The following is a 17,571-nucleotide window of genomic DNA, read 5'->3' as shown; positions in this document are numbered from 1 at the left end:
CCAATTCTTTGCGTAAATATGCTATCCCCAGGGTAGAACAAAGACCCGGCACCAAAAAAAGGGAGGCGATGTTTTGACATTGAACTGGAGCAAACTAAATGGGGACAGTCGGAGCCTTTTTACCTATTTTTTTTTCTGTCTGTCTCAAAAAGAGGAGACTATTTGATGACAAACAAGATCAAGATGGATGTTTGGTAACGAATTATGGAAACTATTATGGATTTATATAAAGGGAGGGAGATTTAGAGATGCAGGGAGATATAGAGCGCTATAGATATCGAAAAGATGAAGCCGTATCCGACAATCACGCTCTAATCATTTGGCGTTGACTCAACTTCGTAGATCTGGTCTGTTTGTCTGCGACCTTCTTAACCAAGACTCTAGTCAAGTCTATTTGCTTTCTGTCTCACCTCACAGAGACATTCCGCAGTTCCGAACGTCGGCGGCCAACAAGCATCGAGCGTCTTAGACAGAGGCGTTGGCGACTTCTTTGTTCATGGCCGTATCCTGGTTATTAGTGCTGGGTAACGCCACTACGGGCGCCCTTCTTAGTAGTATGGCCGCAGCGGAGAGACCGCCCGTGACTTGTCTAAGAACGAAGAGCTGGCTGACAGGCCATTGACGTGACTTGACTTATTATTGTTTAAACATTTTGACAGACAGGTCACTTATCCAATCCCGGAGCGACGGCGAATTTCTGAATGAGTCAAGCCACAGTCCAAACATGGCAGACTCGATGAATTGCGCTCGAGACTTCACTTTGTGATCGGGAGGCTTGATCTCGGACTCCGGATTAAGGGAGATGTCACAAGAGACCAAAATAATCATTGGTCTGGCGTGTCCGGGAATAGTACAGTGTAGTATGGCAATCATCAATGCTTACCCGTAACCGTATATCTTCAATATAAACAAATTGCAGATTAACCCTTCAGCGCAAAAGAAAGCAACAAGCTCCGCCTCATGGTTGGTGAGCCCTTTTTAGTGGCTTTAATGTGGATTATTAGCTGGTTGTTATTTCGAGAATGATTCTCTTTAACTGCAGGGTGAATTGAGTGAGCTGTGAAGCTTGTTTGTTATTGTTATTCAGCGCTTGCCTTGCGCTTGGCCACGGTATCCATGCTTGGGGATCGTCTTCTAGAGCATCCATCGCATGTTCTATTCTCGTGATATCTCATTTCCGACGTCGTCTTCCAGCTCGAGGTTACTGGGTCGACGCTTGCCAGGTCATGGATTGATCGTCATGTTCATGATGGAGCCGTTGGGGTTCAATATGCGTCGCGGGACGGGAAGACGCATCGCTTCGCAGCGCACCTCAGACCTAGTTTTCGGTACAGTAAATTATATGTTGAATGCCCTCACCGCTTCTTAATAATTCATAGCTATGATGTAACCTGGTTGGTCGGTGCATAGAAGGAAGAAAGACGCATTAAGTAATTTGTGTAAGAGAAGAGACATGTACAATAGTTATTCTAGTTATCCATTGGATGTTGGCGGATTGTGTCAAGGCTGAACCTGAACCAGAAGCAGACGCAGAAGCAGAACAAGGGGGGGAATTACCCTAAAAGGAATAGGTGTCGAAAATAAACGGTCGATCATTCACGCAATGAGATCAGGTTTGATGATGATATCTGTCTGTGCTAAATCGAGATGCTGAACAAAGGCGATGAAATGTTGGATGAATAACCAAGATTTGGATGTATTTGGGACACGAGTTCAAGACAAAGGCAGAGACAAAGACTCATTCAAAGATGGCATTCTATAATTATCATGACATGTCGACTAGCACCGACAAATGCGTATTCTTGTGATTGCTGTGTAGAATTTAGACTTTTGCCTGCCGTTGTGTTCTTTATGCGAACGGTATATTGTATAAGGCATATCTTGAGTTTGAAAGCTGGGCTGACGTTTAAATGTTCATGTCAGTGCGCGTCCATGCTGACTTGACCTCTGGAAGCCGGGAATGGATATCATTGATCAAGATCCCTGGATACAATTAGATCATTTCCAACAATGGAAGAAAGTAAACAAACTTGAATAGTAGTAGTTAGTTAGTAGTTCCAACAAAGTATGGAGAAGGAAAGGAACCAAGACCAAGTTTGATGCAAAACATCCCACTCCGAACTGCATATCATTCAATCCAAGGCACAGACTTCTTCACAAATAGCATAGCTTAAACCAAGGCACAGCACAACACCAGCACAAGACAGCACAACATAGGTAGCATAGCACAATACAATACAGAACCTATTAAGCGCCAGACATGGAAACCCTTCCAGGACAGCTTGCAAGGATGGCCCACCTCCGCTGAGCAACCGCCCGCCATGCTCCGGGGCTACGTCCATTCAAGCAAGCGATACAGGGCCTGACAAGTGGAGAGAAGGGGACTGGCGTGAGCTGTGATTTGCTTCACCTTTGTGCTTTCCAGGCCAGGGCCATTGCTTCGCTCGCACGAGGTTAGTTGAGCTAAAAGCTGGATCTCGCTGCCCGTGTCAGTGTCTGTGCCTTGTGCCTTGACGGGTCGGGGATGTAGAGCGTGAGGCCCTGAAAGTGAGGTACCTCCAAAAAAAGAGGGCACCCGCAAATGTGGAGACTGCTAGACTGCCCAGGAACTGGACTTAGACGACACGCCCCTGCCTGCCTCTCTACTTACTTCACACGCCTACCTTGGCACCGACCCAAAGTTCACTTACCTTACCCGTCAGGTCCATCAGTGGGCGTGCAATTGTCGTCCACTAAACTCCACTGTAAGTCGGTGCTCCCCAGCGACCCCCAGGGCCCCAGTACAGGTCCCAAATCACCCCTAACAACCTTGGTGGGATCGCCTGGGAAGAAAAAACCTCCAACCGGGACGGGCTTTGCCTTGACTGGGCTTGAGTGAATCCATTCAAAAGGCTTCTGCTCCCGCATTCACATCTTCCCTTTCCCACTCCATCCCGTCCCGACAACTCTCCCCAAGGAAAGAAATTACGGTTACAGTTACGGTTACGGTTAGCCATCGTTTTCTACATGTCCAATTAGACAAACTATCTCTCCATTCGCTTTTCCAATCAATCAATCAATCACTCAACTGCTACGCACTCGACACCCACCAAGGAACTTCGAATCAAAGAAAAGAGAAGAAAGAAAAAAAGAAGGCGTATTAAAGGAAGATCAAACAAAAAAGAGGGGAAATTCAATTCTGGTTCTTCTTCTTCTTGTCTCGGTGTCTTACAGTACTCAGAGTAACCTTATCTCTCTGTCTTCCCTTTTTTACTTTCCATCTTATCCTGTCCTGTTCCGTCTTTGGTACTGGACTGTGCGTATTTCTGCCTTGTGCGATTCAGTCCTCCGCCATCCGCCCAGCAACCAACCGCACCCCGGTCAATTTGGCACCCGGTTCTGGTCTACTCTCGTCTTCGATCCAAACCCAGCCTTCCATCTCGATCCCTCTCGAGATAGAAACTGAACTGAGACGTCGACGTCTTTTCGACTCAACTTATCGTGTTTAACGACTCCTTTTACATCGTCGATTCACGATTCCGTCCCTGTCGAGTCTCGTTCGTCCCTCCTTCAAATGTCCTTCGAACGATTATAACGACCGACAAACACGACATCGTCGACCCCGCCGCGAACCAATCTCCCGTCCATACTCTAGCCCTTGGTTCGCTTGCCACTCGATTTTATTACATACGATACGATACGATTCAATACCCTTGACTGCAATCAAGGCTTTTGCTCAGACGCTCGTTCGATAGCATTATAGAGGTGTTGCTGCAGCATTGACTTACTGCAGAACTACCTCGTCACTACTCCATCGCCGTGTCTTCAATATCCAATATCTCTTAGTAGCCGACGTGCCTCGATAGAGCTCGACCCAACTCGAGTTCCCTCGAATCGTCCCGCTGCTTCATCTTCATCACCACAATGGAAGCCTCCTCTCCTTTAGCGGCGCTGCATCGCCCGTCAATGCTCCCCAGCTGGGGGAGCAGAGACATCTTTCGCGGACACCCTCACTACGCGACATCGTCCGTGACATCTGCCAGCATGAGCCTGCGTGAGCAAATGCACAAGCATTCTACCGGCGACTACTTCAACGTCAAGGACGTGCGAGGTGCCTCGCCTGCTACAAGCTTGGCTGCTGACATCTCCCAGAACTTCCGACTTGACAGCGACTCAAGGTTTGTTCTAATGCCTTGAACTTGGCTTTGAAAGTGTCTTGGATTAACATGCTCCCAGTCCCAAGTTCCATACTCCTCGAAGAGCACTCTTCACTGCTGGCATGGTGCGCAGCTTCCAAGATCGAGGTGAGCAAGACCGACAATGGTCCAGAACATGGAACCCAGAACGTTGTGGCTAACTGGCATGTTTAAGTAGATTCCCTAAAAACTCCCCCGTTGCCTACATCATCGCCCGCTCCCTTGGCTGAGCTCAAGGAGTTGATGGAAATCTCTCCTCTGCCTCACAAGGCCCCTTTCTTCACTCAATTCGAGATTACATCTCCAACTCCCGGCTCTACACCAGCCGCTGACGATGAAATGATGCTTGATTCGCCCGCTCCCATCTCTCGGCAGTCTTCCTTGGAACCACCCAAGCCCATCATGGCTGAGTCAGTCTCATATTTCCACATTCCTCATCCAACAACAACTGACGTCTATCAGAAACCGTAGAATAGCTATGCCTCGACGACCTTCCCTGACACGGATGAAGGGTTTCAGTACTACGGCGGTACCGAATCGTCAGGCTGACGCCGTTGACACAACCCCCTTTCGCTTTAGTGCTGGCGGATCCCGTCTCAACCACACCAGCTCCAATCTGTCGCTAAGTGAATGCTTCGAGTCCGCATCACCGCCTCAGGAGCGCAGGCCTGCCTCTGCCAACAGCCCCTGCCCTGGTATGCCTGCTGGCCGTGCTAGACCCCAGTTCCTCAACTTCAACGCTTGCGCTCGCAACAACGCCTCCCCTTCCATGAACGCGCATTCCCGCCGACAGTCCAACCCCTTTCTCAGGAATCGCAAGCAGTTCCGTCGATCGTTGAGCATGTTCGAGCATCCTGCTGACGTCATGAAGAGCAACTCAGATGGAGAGGAGACCCCCTCCCCTGCGCTTCAATCGGTCATGGATGTGGAGGAGGCTCAAGAACCCGTCCTCCCCCATTTCCTTCTTGAAGACCCTACTGATACCATTCCTCGCATCAGTCGCGAGACTCTCGTCGATGTCTTGGACGGCAAGTACAGCTCTCACTTTGACCAGAAGATCGTGGTCGACTGCAGATTTGAGTACGAGTATGAGGGTGGCCACATTGATGGCGCTGTCAACTACAATGACAAGGACCTACTTACAAATCAGCTCTTCCAGACTCCCATGGACGGACGAACTCTTCTCATCTTCCACTGCGAGTACTCTGCTCACCGTGCCCCCCTTATGGCTCGCCATGTTCGCTCTGAGGACCGCACCGTGAATGCTGAGCATTACCCTAAGCTTACGTATCCTGAAGTCTACATCCTAGACGGTGGATACTCTGGTTTCTTTACCGAGCACAGGGGTCGATGCTATCCCCAAGAATACGTTGAGATGTCAGACGAGGCTCACCAGCGCACTTGTGAACGCGAAATGGGTCGATTGAAATCTCGCAAGGGTCTCAGCCGAGCCGCTACTTTTGCCTTTGGCCAACGTGAGCGTAGTGTGGAAGAGTCACCTACTGCCCCCAGTAGACCTAGCTCACGACACCCTCATTTGCATGCATCTATCTCCCGACTTGGTGCCTCCCCAATCACACGCCGCATGGCCTCATACTAGACGTATTGATCTTTACGACTTGGTCTTTGTGCTGCACGTGGTAGAGCCCGACTCTATTGGTGCTGGTTTCACCTTGTCCGCTCTCTCAGGTCTCGGTCATCCTAATCTTCCACCTTCTACCAATGATGCCTGTCCGGTTCGACTGCCTGACTTGCAACTAATACTCACTACGATAATCACCCTCATGCTCATAACTACACCACGACCGCAACGACTTCGATTTTAGATCTTTACTACGAGTTCTCACTCACCGATTATCCTTTCCTTTCTCTCTTTACGTCTTACACGCTTACGTTCATGGTTCATCGATGGAACCTCATTCACAAGGGAGACAACATCCTCCCCATTCTGCATTCGGGCGCGCATTCTTTCTCTTTTCACTCATCATCATGCATCTGACTTGGCGATTTCCGGATTTGCATTTTTTGGCTTCTAAAACATGTCTCGGGAAAAAGCATTTCCTTACGACTGTGGCGCTGTTCGCAATAGACATTTCGATACCAGGTGTCTCGGCCTTTCGATACCTTCATTTGGGGAAATAGAAAAAATGCCCCTATCTGGAGAACACGAATGATCGCCAGGCACAATCCTACCTGCATCTGTCACTGGGTACTCTATTCGACAGCCTTTTTTGATACCAGTATCCTCCACTTTACGGATACATCACACCCTACAAACGTCCATACGCGCATATTGTCGCACCTATACCCACCCAAGCCCGACGGAACCGGGCTTGGTTAACCTTTTCCTTTGTTCATCACTACATATTCAAACATTCACTTCCTGAAAAAAGTAACTCGGGAGGTTGGAAAAATTACATAACAACCCTCAGGCCTGGCACTGTACGTTTTTCCTTTGTTCATAAACAGGCACAGGTCATATTGGTTATGGCAGTATCATGGAAGATTGGTACTGTTGTACTTTGTTCTGCAGGACTAGCTGGCGGAGTGATCCGCCATATGGCAGGCAGGCGAAAAATAGTTTTGCTACTTGTACATATTATTACATTGCCATTACGGGGGATATATACCCTGGCTAGTATTAGATACCTACAGATGAGGGAAAAAACAGTCAAAAGTTAAAATTATTAAACTACTGCTCCTCAACGGTGACTGAACATGAAAGCCAGCCAGTAACTACAGTGAGTTGTAAGTCACAAATTTGCCATCAGATCAGGCGATGATCAACGTCAAAGTATGGAAACAACTCCAATGTAAGTCATTTTTAGTCGAACACAAACTCATTTGTTGGTATTACAACTTTGGTAGTGTCATATACATGAACAGCTTGTCTTAAAGTTGCCTCTTTCCCAGTTGCAATATTTGGATTATGTTGTTATATATATCACCTGTTAAAGCATCACTTAATATGCTATAACATGGCATGGCATTTTCGAACCCAATCTTGACCTCAATTGATCTATGATCTATAAACTAGGTACGTCTAAAAGAGCAGATCGATGATGGCATAAAATGACTAAATGACACTGCGAAAACTCCTTTTCGTCAAACGCCACCCATGCTTCCAATAGTGTACAAAAACCAAAAGGTATTAAGCAGCAGCTTCATCGCCGTCTTGAAGAGTGAAATCCCATTCTTTAAACGCCTCCCGGAACGCCTCCACGTCCTTGGTCTCATCCTCGACAGTTTGCTCGCAGGCCTTCCAGATCACGCGGTCCTCAAGATTGAGTAGCTTGGCCAGCACTCGTCGACCGAATTGAAGATCGAAGAAACGCATGTCTGAGGGCAGAGGCATGACGAGGGACTTTCCCTTAATACGTTCCTCGCCATCGTCTGCCCACAGCCACACACGGAAGAAATCGCCGCCAGATTCGGCCTGTTGCTCGAGCGTCAATTCTTGTACTTTGAAGGCTGGGAAGGACTGGTTCTCTGCTTCAACTTTGAAAGCAGCCTCTGCTAGACCCTTGTTGATGAGTTCAGCGGGTAAGGGCATCAATTGCCAAATCAGATGGACGTTGTTTTCACGGCTGATCTCCCAAGTGACGACACCGAGTTTGTGGGAGCTCTTGGCAGCGATCATGGCCTGGATAGCTTCGCGGAAGCGTGTCATCTCCTTATATGTCTTAGCAGCCTCGCCGTTAGGATCTGCGACAGGTCCAATACTGGGAATCGTCGGGTTGTGTGGTAGTGGAATGATGATTAGGTGACCTGGGAAATCAAGGCCTTGTTCGGCAAAGGTCGCAGACGTGGGCAAAGGACCCTTTGCTGTCGAAATGTATGCGTCATCGCCAATGCTACAACACATATGCGAAGACAAGTTGGGGTTTGACAGACAAAAGTAGCACCTGTCAGGACCTGGAGGGGGCGATCGATGGCGCTGCTTCTGACGCCGGCCCCTGTGCCCCCTCTCGTGCTCATCACCACCATATCGATTGTAGGATTCCTCCTTCGGCGCACGTCTCTTGGTCTTGGGGTTAAAGGGCGATGCTGTGGCGCCGGAAGGTACTGATGCGTCTCCTTTGTTGAGGCTGAATGCATACAGAGACTTTGCCTTAGCTTCGTTGCCATACGGGGCCATGGAAATGAATCGCGTAACGCAAGTGTTGTCGGTCTCCTTCTCGGTAGGATGTACGAATGCTTCTCGTTCGTAGAAGAAGCCTTCAGGAGATGATGATAGGTGGTATCGTGGTTTGAGTGCTGCGCATAGCTCTGCGATCGAGTCCGAGACAGCCAAGGACGCTTGGTTTGTAGGATCAAGCGCAACTTGAGAGCCAGTCCAGATACCTGTTGGCCATATTGATGTCAGGAGAATGTCAGCGCTGTGGGCTCCGCGTAGGCTCTTCGCATCGTCAACTGAGTGAAACGGTAGGTGCTGTTCTTTGGACTGGCCTGCGATGAGATTCGTATCCAATTGACCGCCGAGAGCGACGATTCGAACACCATCAGATGTTTTCGTTATGCTCCTCTTGCCTAGAAAATGAAGGTTCTCGCAGATTTCCTCTTCAGCTTCGACCTTTGCGGCGATGCGCGGGGGCAAAGGGTGGCTTCCCATGGTAAAATAGGTTGGAAGGGGAACTTGAAGGGTTCCGTCGAGAAGCGCAGCCACCGACTCATCATCTTGAGTTGCGCTGAAGATATCACCAGTAAGAATAGCCATGGAGAAGTTGTTCTTTGCATGAAGTGTAGCTAGCTTCTTGAATGCAGGCTCAAGCTGGCCATTGAGGCTGCCTAGGACGATACTGGATAAAATCAGTCAGACTATGAGTTTCAGATAACGATTCGGATTATCACTCACATTTTAGGCGCAGCCATATTCGTGGTTGTTGTGGCAAGAAATGATCTAGGCTTCTCGCGATAACTTCTAAGTGAAGGGATTGTGAATGAAAGAAGCTATGATGAAAGTATACAGGAGCACGCGTTAGAGTGCTATAATAGATAAGGGAATGCGGCGCGAGTGTGATTGGCGGATGTGGGGCTTCTTGCATTAGTGCTGCCTTATCGGTTTTGCCGCTTATCAACCGATAAAAAAAGTTTTGGCGGGGACATCTTTTCGCGGTATGGATGTGAAGAAGCTCTTTTTCGCAAAGACTTGGACCTTCATTTTCCCAAGTTCTTTACAAACAAAACAAAACCGCCCAAGATGCCGGCCAACTCGTCAGGGCGCATCACAAAGGCGCGGAAGAATAAGAACTCAACACCCCATCAAAAGAATCACCGGTGGGAATCTTTTACTACTAAAATTTCAAAATTTAATTCACTTCAACCTCTACGAAAAGTTCGCCGTCATGACCTCGATACCGAAGACCTTTCCACCACGACATCCTACTTTCAGACCGGATTGCAAAAATGGGGAGAGCTTAATGTCTCGAAGCCCTTCTCTGCTTTCAAGACGAAGGTCTGGCCTCTTTGTGAGAGCTTGCCACAGCTTCTCTACCACGAGCAACGGATTGCAGACTTTTTGGCCGACTTTATAGCAGGACAGGACAAGGAAGCTCTAGAACCGCTACTGGACCTTCTTACCGCTTTCTCTCACGACTTGGGAGTTCGATTCGAGAAGCATTATGGTAGAAGTTTGGAATTAATCGTGGCTATCGCGGCCAAGCCCCAGGATGCCGACGTTATCGAGTGGACGTTTGGATCCCTCGCCTTTTTATTCAAGTACCTTTCCAAACTGCTTGTTCCTGACTTGCGACCTACCTTCAAAGTTATGGCGCCACTACTCGGAAAGTCACGACATCCTCCTCATATTGCCCGATTCGCAGCTGAAGCACTGAGTTTCTTGGTTAAAAAGGCAGCCGCCCCTTCACAACGCGAGACAGCTCTAAAGCGCCTAGTTGAATGCGCTCGGGACGATCTTCTGAGCGTAAAGGGCGACCGCCAGTTCATCCTGTATAAGGATGGATTGATGAACATGTTTGCCGAGGCTATTAAGGGAACTGATAATATCATCCATTCCACTGCCCCAGCCATCTTCGCGGCACTGGTTGACGCTATTCCGGAAGAGGAGCGATCCCTCAGCGAGGATGCGACCTGGACAGACGTTGTTTGTGGTGTATTGACCAGTGTTACACATCATGCGACTGCCGAGACTTTTGGGGATTTCGCAGATGGAGTCCATGAGGCAATCCGAGCCAACATGGAGCGGACAGCCCCTGCAGAACGTCAATGGCAAGTTGTACCCCTCATTAGGATATACGGAACCATGGCCGGTGTTCGAAAAGGATACCGAATCCGTGAATGGTCGCCTCTTATCAAGAACTTTGTCGAGTTGCTTTCCAGTGTTACAGAAGCAGCACCACAGGACGCCTCAACCGCTGTCTGGAAGTTTGTCATGGCCAGCGTTGCGATTGTCTGGCACCACGCACCTATCGATGCTTTGATACCCCATATTAATCCTCTTGTTCAATCTCTGAGCAGGGAGCCATTCATGAAATGGTTCATTCCGTTCTGTTCCTACTTCTGCGAGCTGGATGCCCAGCGATTTGGAAGCTTGTTCCGTGCCGATTTCCAAAGGTAAAGCCACCGAGATTCGGTTGTTTTGAGGCTTCGACTAACTGTGCTAGATTTATTGCGAACCATTGGTCTGAAGAGTCCAATGAAGACATGCTTTGCGTTCTCTTGCCAAAGATGATCGAGAACGGCGCTTTCCCCCCGGCCGGCGAGAAGGACAGCTGCAGGATGTCACAGGGGTGGCAGGGCCAGATTGTCTCCAAGTTTGAACGCTTAGAGATCTCGCCTTTCCCCGAACGCGGCCCCTATAACAAGGATCCTCAAGTTTGGCGGGATAGATGTTTACCCAAGTACTCTGCACTGCTTCAGATTCTTGAACTCACAACAGTTCACCCATCGACAAATGCTAAGATCGCCGAACTTCTGCTTCGAAAGCTAAAGCTCGCGCTGCGGCCCTCTTCTACCCTAGCATCGGATGAGGTTCATTTTATTGTTGGACAGGGATTCCACGCCTACTTGCGTATGAGCAAGGCTGCTGGCTCTGTCGACATAACCTTGAGCCCGCTCCTGCGTGCAGCCGTTCCTCGATTTTCTCAATCTATCAGCTTCTTGCATGCATATCTCGCCTACGAAGAAATCCTACAGAGCAACGAGTCTGCTCGACGACAAGATAGCACGAGTAGTGACAGTTCATCTACTGAGGAGGACCCAGTTGCCAAGTCTTTGATCGAAAACTTGAGCTCCCCTTCACACGAACTCCGTTTGGCATCTTTGAATCTACTCAAGGCGCTTAACTTGGCAACGGACAGCTTCAACACCGTCGAGACCATGATAGAAGTCGAAGAGACCCCGTTGGCTCTCTCGCATACAAGAACGATTGCCATGCTCCTTCGCAAGTTGGGCCATAACTACGCTTCATTTGAGGACAACTCTTGGCTGCAACGAGCTGTGCCTGCTTTCCTATTCGGTATGCTTACGGTGAAGCTGTCTCCTGTATGGGATGATTCGGTTGAGACTATGAAGCAAATCGCAGAGACCAAGGCCGGAGAGGAGGCAGTCTGTGAAGTTGCTTTCCGCTGGCTAAAGGTTCCTTCATCCCGGTGGGGTGCCTCCCAGCCTGAAACCCACAATTCTCGTCGCGCGTTTGTGTCCGACTTTGAATGCACAAACGTAAGCAGACTGGAGGAGGCCGCAGGTCAGGTCGAAGAGTCAATCGACCACCCAGATGAGCTGATGTTGCAGAGCTTTGATGAAAAGCAACGGACTGCCGAGATAACTGCTGGCAACGCTAGATCCCGCGCGCTTAAAGTGTTTAACGCCATCCCCTTTATCGCGGAGAGGAGGTCTCGTCAACTTGTCCCACACTTTCTCGCCTGGGCAAGTGAAGATCGAACCCCTGAGTCGATCGAAGGTCAAGGTACTTCTGAGGGAGCCACTTGGTCTCTCGCAGACCGCAAAGCCATGCTCGGCGTCTTCTCTCAGTTCATCAACCCTCGTGTGCTTTATGAGCACGAGCAAGTCTACACTGCACTCTTGCAGCTTATGGAGAATGGTGATGCCGAGGTCCAAAAGGTTACCCTCAAGGCAATCCTTGCTTGGAAACAGGAGGCAATCAAGACTTACAAAGAGAACTTGGAGTTCCTCTTGGATGAGGCCCGATTCAAGAACGAGCTTACAGTCTTCCTTCAAGACGACACCGCCATCAAGCCGGAGCATAGAGCTGAGTTGATGCCCGTTCTCCTCCGATTGCTTTATGGTCGCACTATATCCAAGAAGGGTGCAGCAAGCGGCCGGCATGGCCTCCAAGCCACCCGACTTGCTGTTCTACGAAACCTTAGTGTCGAAGACATGGGTAGCTTTTTGGACATTGCCACTGGTAAGCTGAAAGATGTTAAGGTCGTTGGTGCCTCGAAGAAGATCTTCGAGGAGCCCCTTCTCCCCGTCCGAAAGCAACTTGGTTTCCTCAACATGATTTCTTCCGTTATTTCAGAGCTCGGTACCAACGCTACACCTTATCTGGAGACACTCCTCAATGCTGTTTTGTACTGTCTTGTCTTTGCCTGCCGACAACTTAGCGGTCAGGGCGCAGACCCAGAGGATGCCCCTGAAGAAGAGGAAGAAAAAGCCAGCACACAGTCTCTTTTGAGGGTCATCCGGTCCACTGGTCTGAAGTGTCTGATTGCGCTTTTCCAAAACGCCCAGTCTTTCCAATGGACCCCCTATCAAGATGTCATTCTCGAAGATGTTGTGGCACCAAGATTGGAAAACTTACCCAGCGAGACAACACAAGGAGTTTCTGGTATGCTTCAGCTCTTTGCTACTTGGTCTGTCCTCCCCAGAATTGCCCTTTTCTTTGCGCCACACGACAAGATTCCCGAGGGTATTCTTCCCAAGGTCATCGAATGTTTGTCAATCCAGAAGGGTAAGGATGCAGTCAAAATTCATGTTCTGGGAATTGTTCGCAACTTGGTTAAGCTTGCAACTGCGCCTGCGCAGGAGTGCGAGTTCAACGAAGTTATCAAGGCAGAGCTTCTCGAGTCCAACTCTAAAGCAATCCTGGCACAGATATCCAATGTTCTGGACATGTCTGGCATCAGCAATGATCTTATGGAAGCTTGTGTAGAGACGATCCTGGTAATGTCTCCCATTATTCAGGATGCCGAAGATGTCCAGGCCGTTATCAAAATTGCCATCTTCCTCCTCAACCAGCCACCTCGAAGAGTTAGCCCCAAACTCAAGGGCAGAATCTTGCTCATTGTGGAGCAGTATGTCGCAGGTTCTAGCGCCTTTGACAACCAGTCACTACTTGACGATGTATATGACACAATTTCGTCTCTTTTCAGCTACTTCAAAGACCGCGAGAACCGACAGTCCCTGTCAAGAGCGCTGCTGGCTATCGCTGGAAAAGATAACAACCTTCGGGAGGTTGCCGAATTGTGCGCAGCCCTTAACTCCTTCAAAGAAGGGCGTATCGATGAGCTCGATTACGATGCACGCCTAGCTGCCTACAGTTCAATCTCTAGTGATCGAGAGGTCTCATTGACTCCTAAGCAGTGGCTGCCCTTGCTTCACAACCTTATCTTCCATATTCGAGATGATGCCGAGTTTGGTATTCTGTCCTCCAACTCCGCCGACGGACTGCGCCGATTTATTGGAGATGCGGCAGCTTGCACGTCCGAAGAATCCAAGGAGAAGTTTGATGCCCAGCTCCGAGGCGTCATTATGCCTGCGCTTTACGCAGGTGCTCGTGAGCCATCTGACACTTCTCGGCGAGAGTACCTCCGAGTAATGGGTCATCTTTTGTCAACTATGCCCGAATGGGAGCCCATTGCTGATCTCAGTGCATTGTTGAACGACCGAAACGAAGAGAGTTCTGAGCTGACATTCTTCTTCAACATTCTGAGCCCTGCGACAGCACGACAGCTGGAGGCTCTGCATATTCTCGAGGCCGCCAACAAGCAGAAGGAATTTGGAAGCCAAAACTTGGCCCAGTTCTTCATCCCGCTTCTCGAACACTTTATCTTTGGCCGTGCCGATGGAGTTGATGATCATGGTCTTGGTGCCCAGGCGATCATTGCCATCGGCAACCTCGCAAGTTCTTTGCACTGGAAGCATTACCGCACTACCCTTCAACGATACATTGGTTATGTTGAGGCCAAGCCTGAACAACAAAAGCTGACAATCCGTCTCTTGAGCAAGGTTGCCGACGCACTTGTCGATGCAGCCGAAAACGATTCCGAAGAGCGTATGGATGTGGACCAGATCGATGTGTCTTCGTCAAGTACCACCAGACTCCCTCTCACAATCCCAAAGGCAGAAAAGCTAAGTGTTGACGTCACCAACTTCTTCTTGCCTACACTGGTCAAGCACCTTCACGAGAAGGACGAGTCAGAAGTCAGTTACCGTGTGCCGGTTGGTGTCATCATCGTCAGACTCTTGAAGTTGTTGCCTCAGGATCAGATGGATCAGAAGCTTGCTGGTGTTTTGACCGATATCAGTCACATCCTCCGCAGCAAGTCTATAGAGGCCCGAGACATGGCTCGAGACACACTGGTAAAGATAGCCGTCAATCTGGGCTCGTCTTACTTTGGGTTCCTTCTCAAGGAGCTGCGAGGTGCTTTGACCAGAGGATACCAGCTTCACGTACTTTCATACACCATGCATTCTATTTTGGTCGCTATTGTCCCCAGCTGCGCCCCTGGCGACTTGGATTACTGTCTCAACTTCGTCGTGACAGTTGTCATGGATGATATCTTCGGTGTCATTGGTCAAGAAAAGGACGCTGAGGGATACACGACCCAGACCAAGGAGATTAAGAGCAGTAAGAGTCAGGACTCAATGGAGCTGATCGCCAAGAATGCCACGGTCGGTCGTCTTATTGACTTGGTGAAGCCGTTGCGAGCACTTCTGATGCAGAAGGTCGATCTCAAAATGGTTCGCAAACTCGATACTTTGATGTCGCGCATAACATCTGGCCTTCTGCAAAACCCTGCCGCCGAAAGCCGTGACACACTGGTCTTCTGCTACGAGGTCATTCAAGATGTCTACAACTCGCAAAAGCCCGAAGTTGAAGAGAAGCTCGACCCTCGAGTCAAGAAGTACCTAGTCCAGAAGGGCGCCAAGAAGAGCGGCGACCGAGGCAAAACGACCAAGCACACATACAAGCTGATTCGTTTCGCAGTTGATATTCTGAGGGCCATCCTGAAAAAGCATGACAGCTTGCGCACTCCTGGCAATATCTCTGGATTTATTCCCATCCTTGGTGATGCCATAGTTGGTGGGGAGGACGAGGTCAAGATCTCTACATTCCGATTGCTGGCTGTCATTGTCAAGGTGCCATTCATTGATGATGAGGGATCGAGGCTGTACAAGGTCGCAGTCAAGGAAGCAACCAAGAGTATTTCCATGTCAGTCTCTACTACTACCGAGGTGGCTCAAGCAGCACTCAAGATGCTGGCTGTTGTTCTTCGGGATCGTCGCGACATTCCTGTCAAGGACGCAGCGATCGATATGCTTCTCACCAAATTGAAGGATGATCTCACTGAGCCTCTTTACCGCCACGTCACGTTCAACTTCCTGCGATCGGTGCTGGACCGACGCATCGAAACTGCTGCCGTCTACGACATTATGGACTACGTTGGCTCTGTCATGATCACCAACGATGACAAGGATACTCGTGATCTTGCCCGAGGCGCATTCTTCCAGTTCGTTCGTGAATATCCTCAGAAGAAGGCTAGGTGGGCTAAGCAGCTCAACTTTATCGTTGCCAACCTCAAGTACGAACGAGAGGGCGGCCGTCTATCCGTTATGGAAATCGTTCACTTGCTCCTCATGAAGTCGTCTGACGACTTTGTTCAAGAGATTTCCTCCACCTGTTTCCTCCCCCTCTTCTTTGTCCTTGCCAACGACGACAGTGAGAAGTGCCGCCTTTCAGCCACAGGCCTTCTCAGGGAGATCTTCCGCAAGGCCGACAAGGAGCGAACTCAAACCTTCCTTGGACTTGTACGAACATGGCTGGATCAGGACGGAAACGAGGCAGTGCTTAAACTCGCTTTCCAAGTTTTTGGTTTCTACCTCGAATCCAGTGAAAACGCATCGAAGAATAAGAAGGATTTCAAACTTGTTCTTGAGAAGATCAACGGCGTTATCGAGAACGAGGACATTCGAGAAGTCGATGGAGAGCTCGTCGATGCGGCCCTTGGAGTTATTCGTGCTGCTCTGGCTGTGTTCCCAGAAAAGATCATGGCAAGCGACAGCGAAGAGATGTGGTCTAACATTGTCAGATGTCTATCACACCAAGAACCTTCAGTCAAGATATCGTCTATCGGTTTGACAAGCTCCTACTTGGCAGACTTTGCCCAGCAAGCTGGTGACGTAACCGTTGGCGAGCCAGTAGAGGGCAGCCATGGTCTGACGCTCGATTTGCCAAAGGTACAGAACCTGGTCAGACTTGGACTGGGTGTCCTGGCAACTCGCGACATTGATGAGAAGCTAGGAGTGGAAGCTGTCCAGGTGCTTGCTTTCTTGGCCCCTCGTCTCCCTGAGGGTAACGGAGAAGAGGAGGATGAAGAGGATGAAGACCAGGGCGAGGAAGATAAGGAGACGAGCGAGCGAAAGACGGACCTTGATCATATGTTCAGACAAATCTCTCGCGTCCTTCGAAGGGAGATTCCTCCCAGGGCTGTGGCCATTACACCAAAGGTGGCTGCCATGGAGCTTCTGGAGACTGTTTGCCGCAGATCTTCATTGGAACGTCTTCGGCCATCATTCAAGACCATCCTTGTGCCACTCCATAACCTCACTGACCCCTCCATTGCCCCTCCTTTCTCGAACGATGAGCTCTTCAAGACAAAGCACGAGGCTCTCAAGACACGTGCACAGATTCTTATGGAGTCTCTGCAGAAGAAGTTTGGCACTTCTGAATACTCTAAGCAGTTGCTCGCCATTAGAGAAGAAGTGAGGAAGAAGCGAGAGGAACGATCAAGCAAGAGGAAGATCGATGCGATTATAAAGCCGGAGAAGTATGGACGGGACAAGAGGAAGAAGTTTGAAAAGAACAAGTCTCGCATCAAGACACGGTCGAAGGAGCAGAAGGATATGAGGCAGTCGTTCAAGCGATGGTAAAACATTGATGGTGTTGCATCAACGGGCGTTACGGAATTGTAGAATTGGACAAGATGTGTGTTTCCTGGCGTTGTTATACGGATCCATAGTAAAAGTCATTTGTATGTCAAGTATGAAAAGAAAACACGGCCATCTATTAGGCTCGTGACTATAATAATGATCATTCCTGTCTGAAGAGGAGGGTATCTCGACGCCACCCAATGCTCCTACAATATCGTACAACACTGTCTTGTTTTTAACTCTATCCTGTACCCGCCAACAC

At 49.4% G+C, this 17,571-nt stretch overlaps 3 protein-coding genes across 3 annotated transcripts, besides 1 other annotated feature; 2 read left to right on the top strand and 1 right to left on the bottom strand.

Moving 5' to 3' along the window:
- Window positions 1-2,180: 2,180 nt before the first annotated feature.
- Window positions 2,181-2,244: a microsatellite.
- A 1,659-nt stretch (window positions 2,245-3,903) lies between these two features.
- On the top strand, window positions 3,904-5,775 carry FPSE_03144 (uncharacterized protein; the record flags this gene model as incomplete). The annotated part of the gene is made up of 4 exons (XM_009256263.1): window positions 3,904-4,157; window positions 4,216-4,283; window positions 4,354-4,585; window positions 4,638-5,775. The coding sequence occupies 4 exons, from the start codon at window positions 3,904-3,906 to the stop codon at window positions 5,773-5,775; spliced, it is 1,692 nt and encodes a 563-aa protein (XP_009254538.1).
- A 1,551-nt stretch (window positions 5,776-7,326) lies between these two features.
- On the bottom strand, window positions 7,327-9,047 carry FPSE_03143 (uncharacterized protein; the record flags this gene model as incomplete). The annotated part of the gene is made up of 2 exons (XM_009256262.1): window positions 7,327-8,974; window positions 9,031-9,047. 2 exons carry the CDS (start codon window positions 9,045-9,047, stop codon window positions 7,327-7,329), a joined length of 1,665 nt encoding a protein of 554 aa, XP_009254537.1.
- Window positions 9,048-9,375: 328 nt separating this feature from the next.
- Window positions 9,376-17,309, top strand: FPSE_03142 (uncharacterized protein; the record flags this gene model as incomplete). Its single annotated transcript, XM_009256261.1, has 2 exons — window positions 9,376-10,748; window positions 10,799-17,309. The coding sequence occupies 2 exons, from the start codon at window positions 9,376-9,378 to the stop codon at window positions 17,307-17,309; spliced, it is 7,884 nt and encodes a 2,627-aa protein (XP_009254536.1).
- Window positions 17,310-17,571: the final 262 nt, after the last annotated feature.

The sequence above is a fragment of the Fusarium pseudograminearum genome, chromosome 1 (genome assembly GCF_000303195.2).
Source record: "Fusarium pseudograminearum CS3096 chromosome 1, whole genome shotgun sequence".
NCBI classification, from domain to species: domain Eukaryota; kingdom Fungi; phylum Ascomycota; class Sordariomycetes; order Hypocreales; family Nectriaceae; genus Fusarium; species Fusarium pseudograminearum.
Note: the sequence above shows the minus strand (reverse complement) of the source record. Positions and strands in the feature narration are given on the sequence as shown.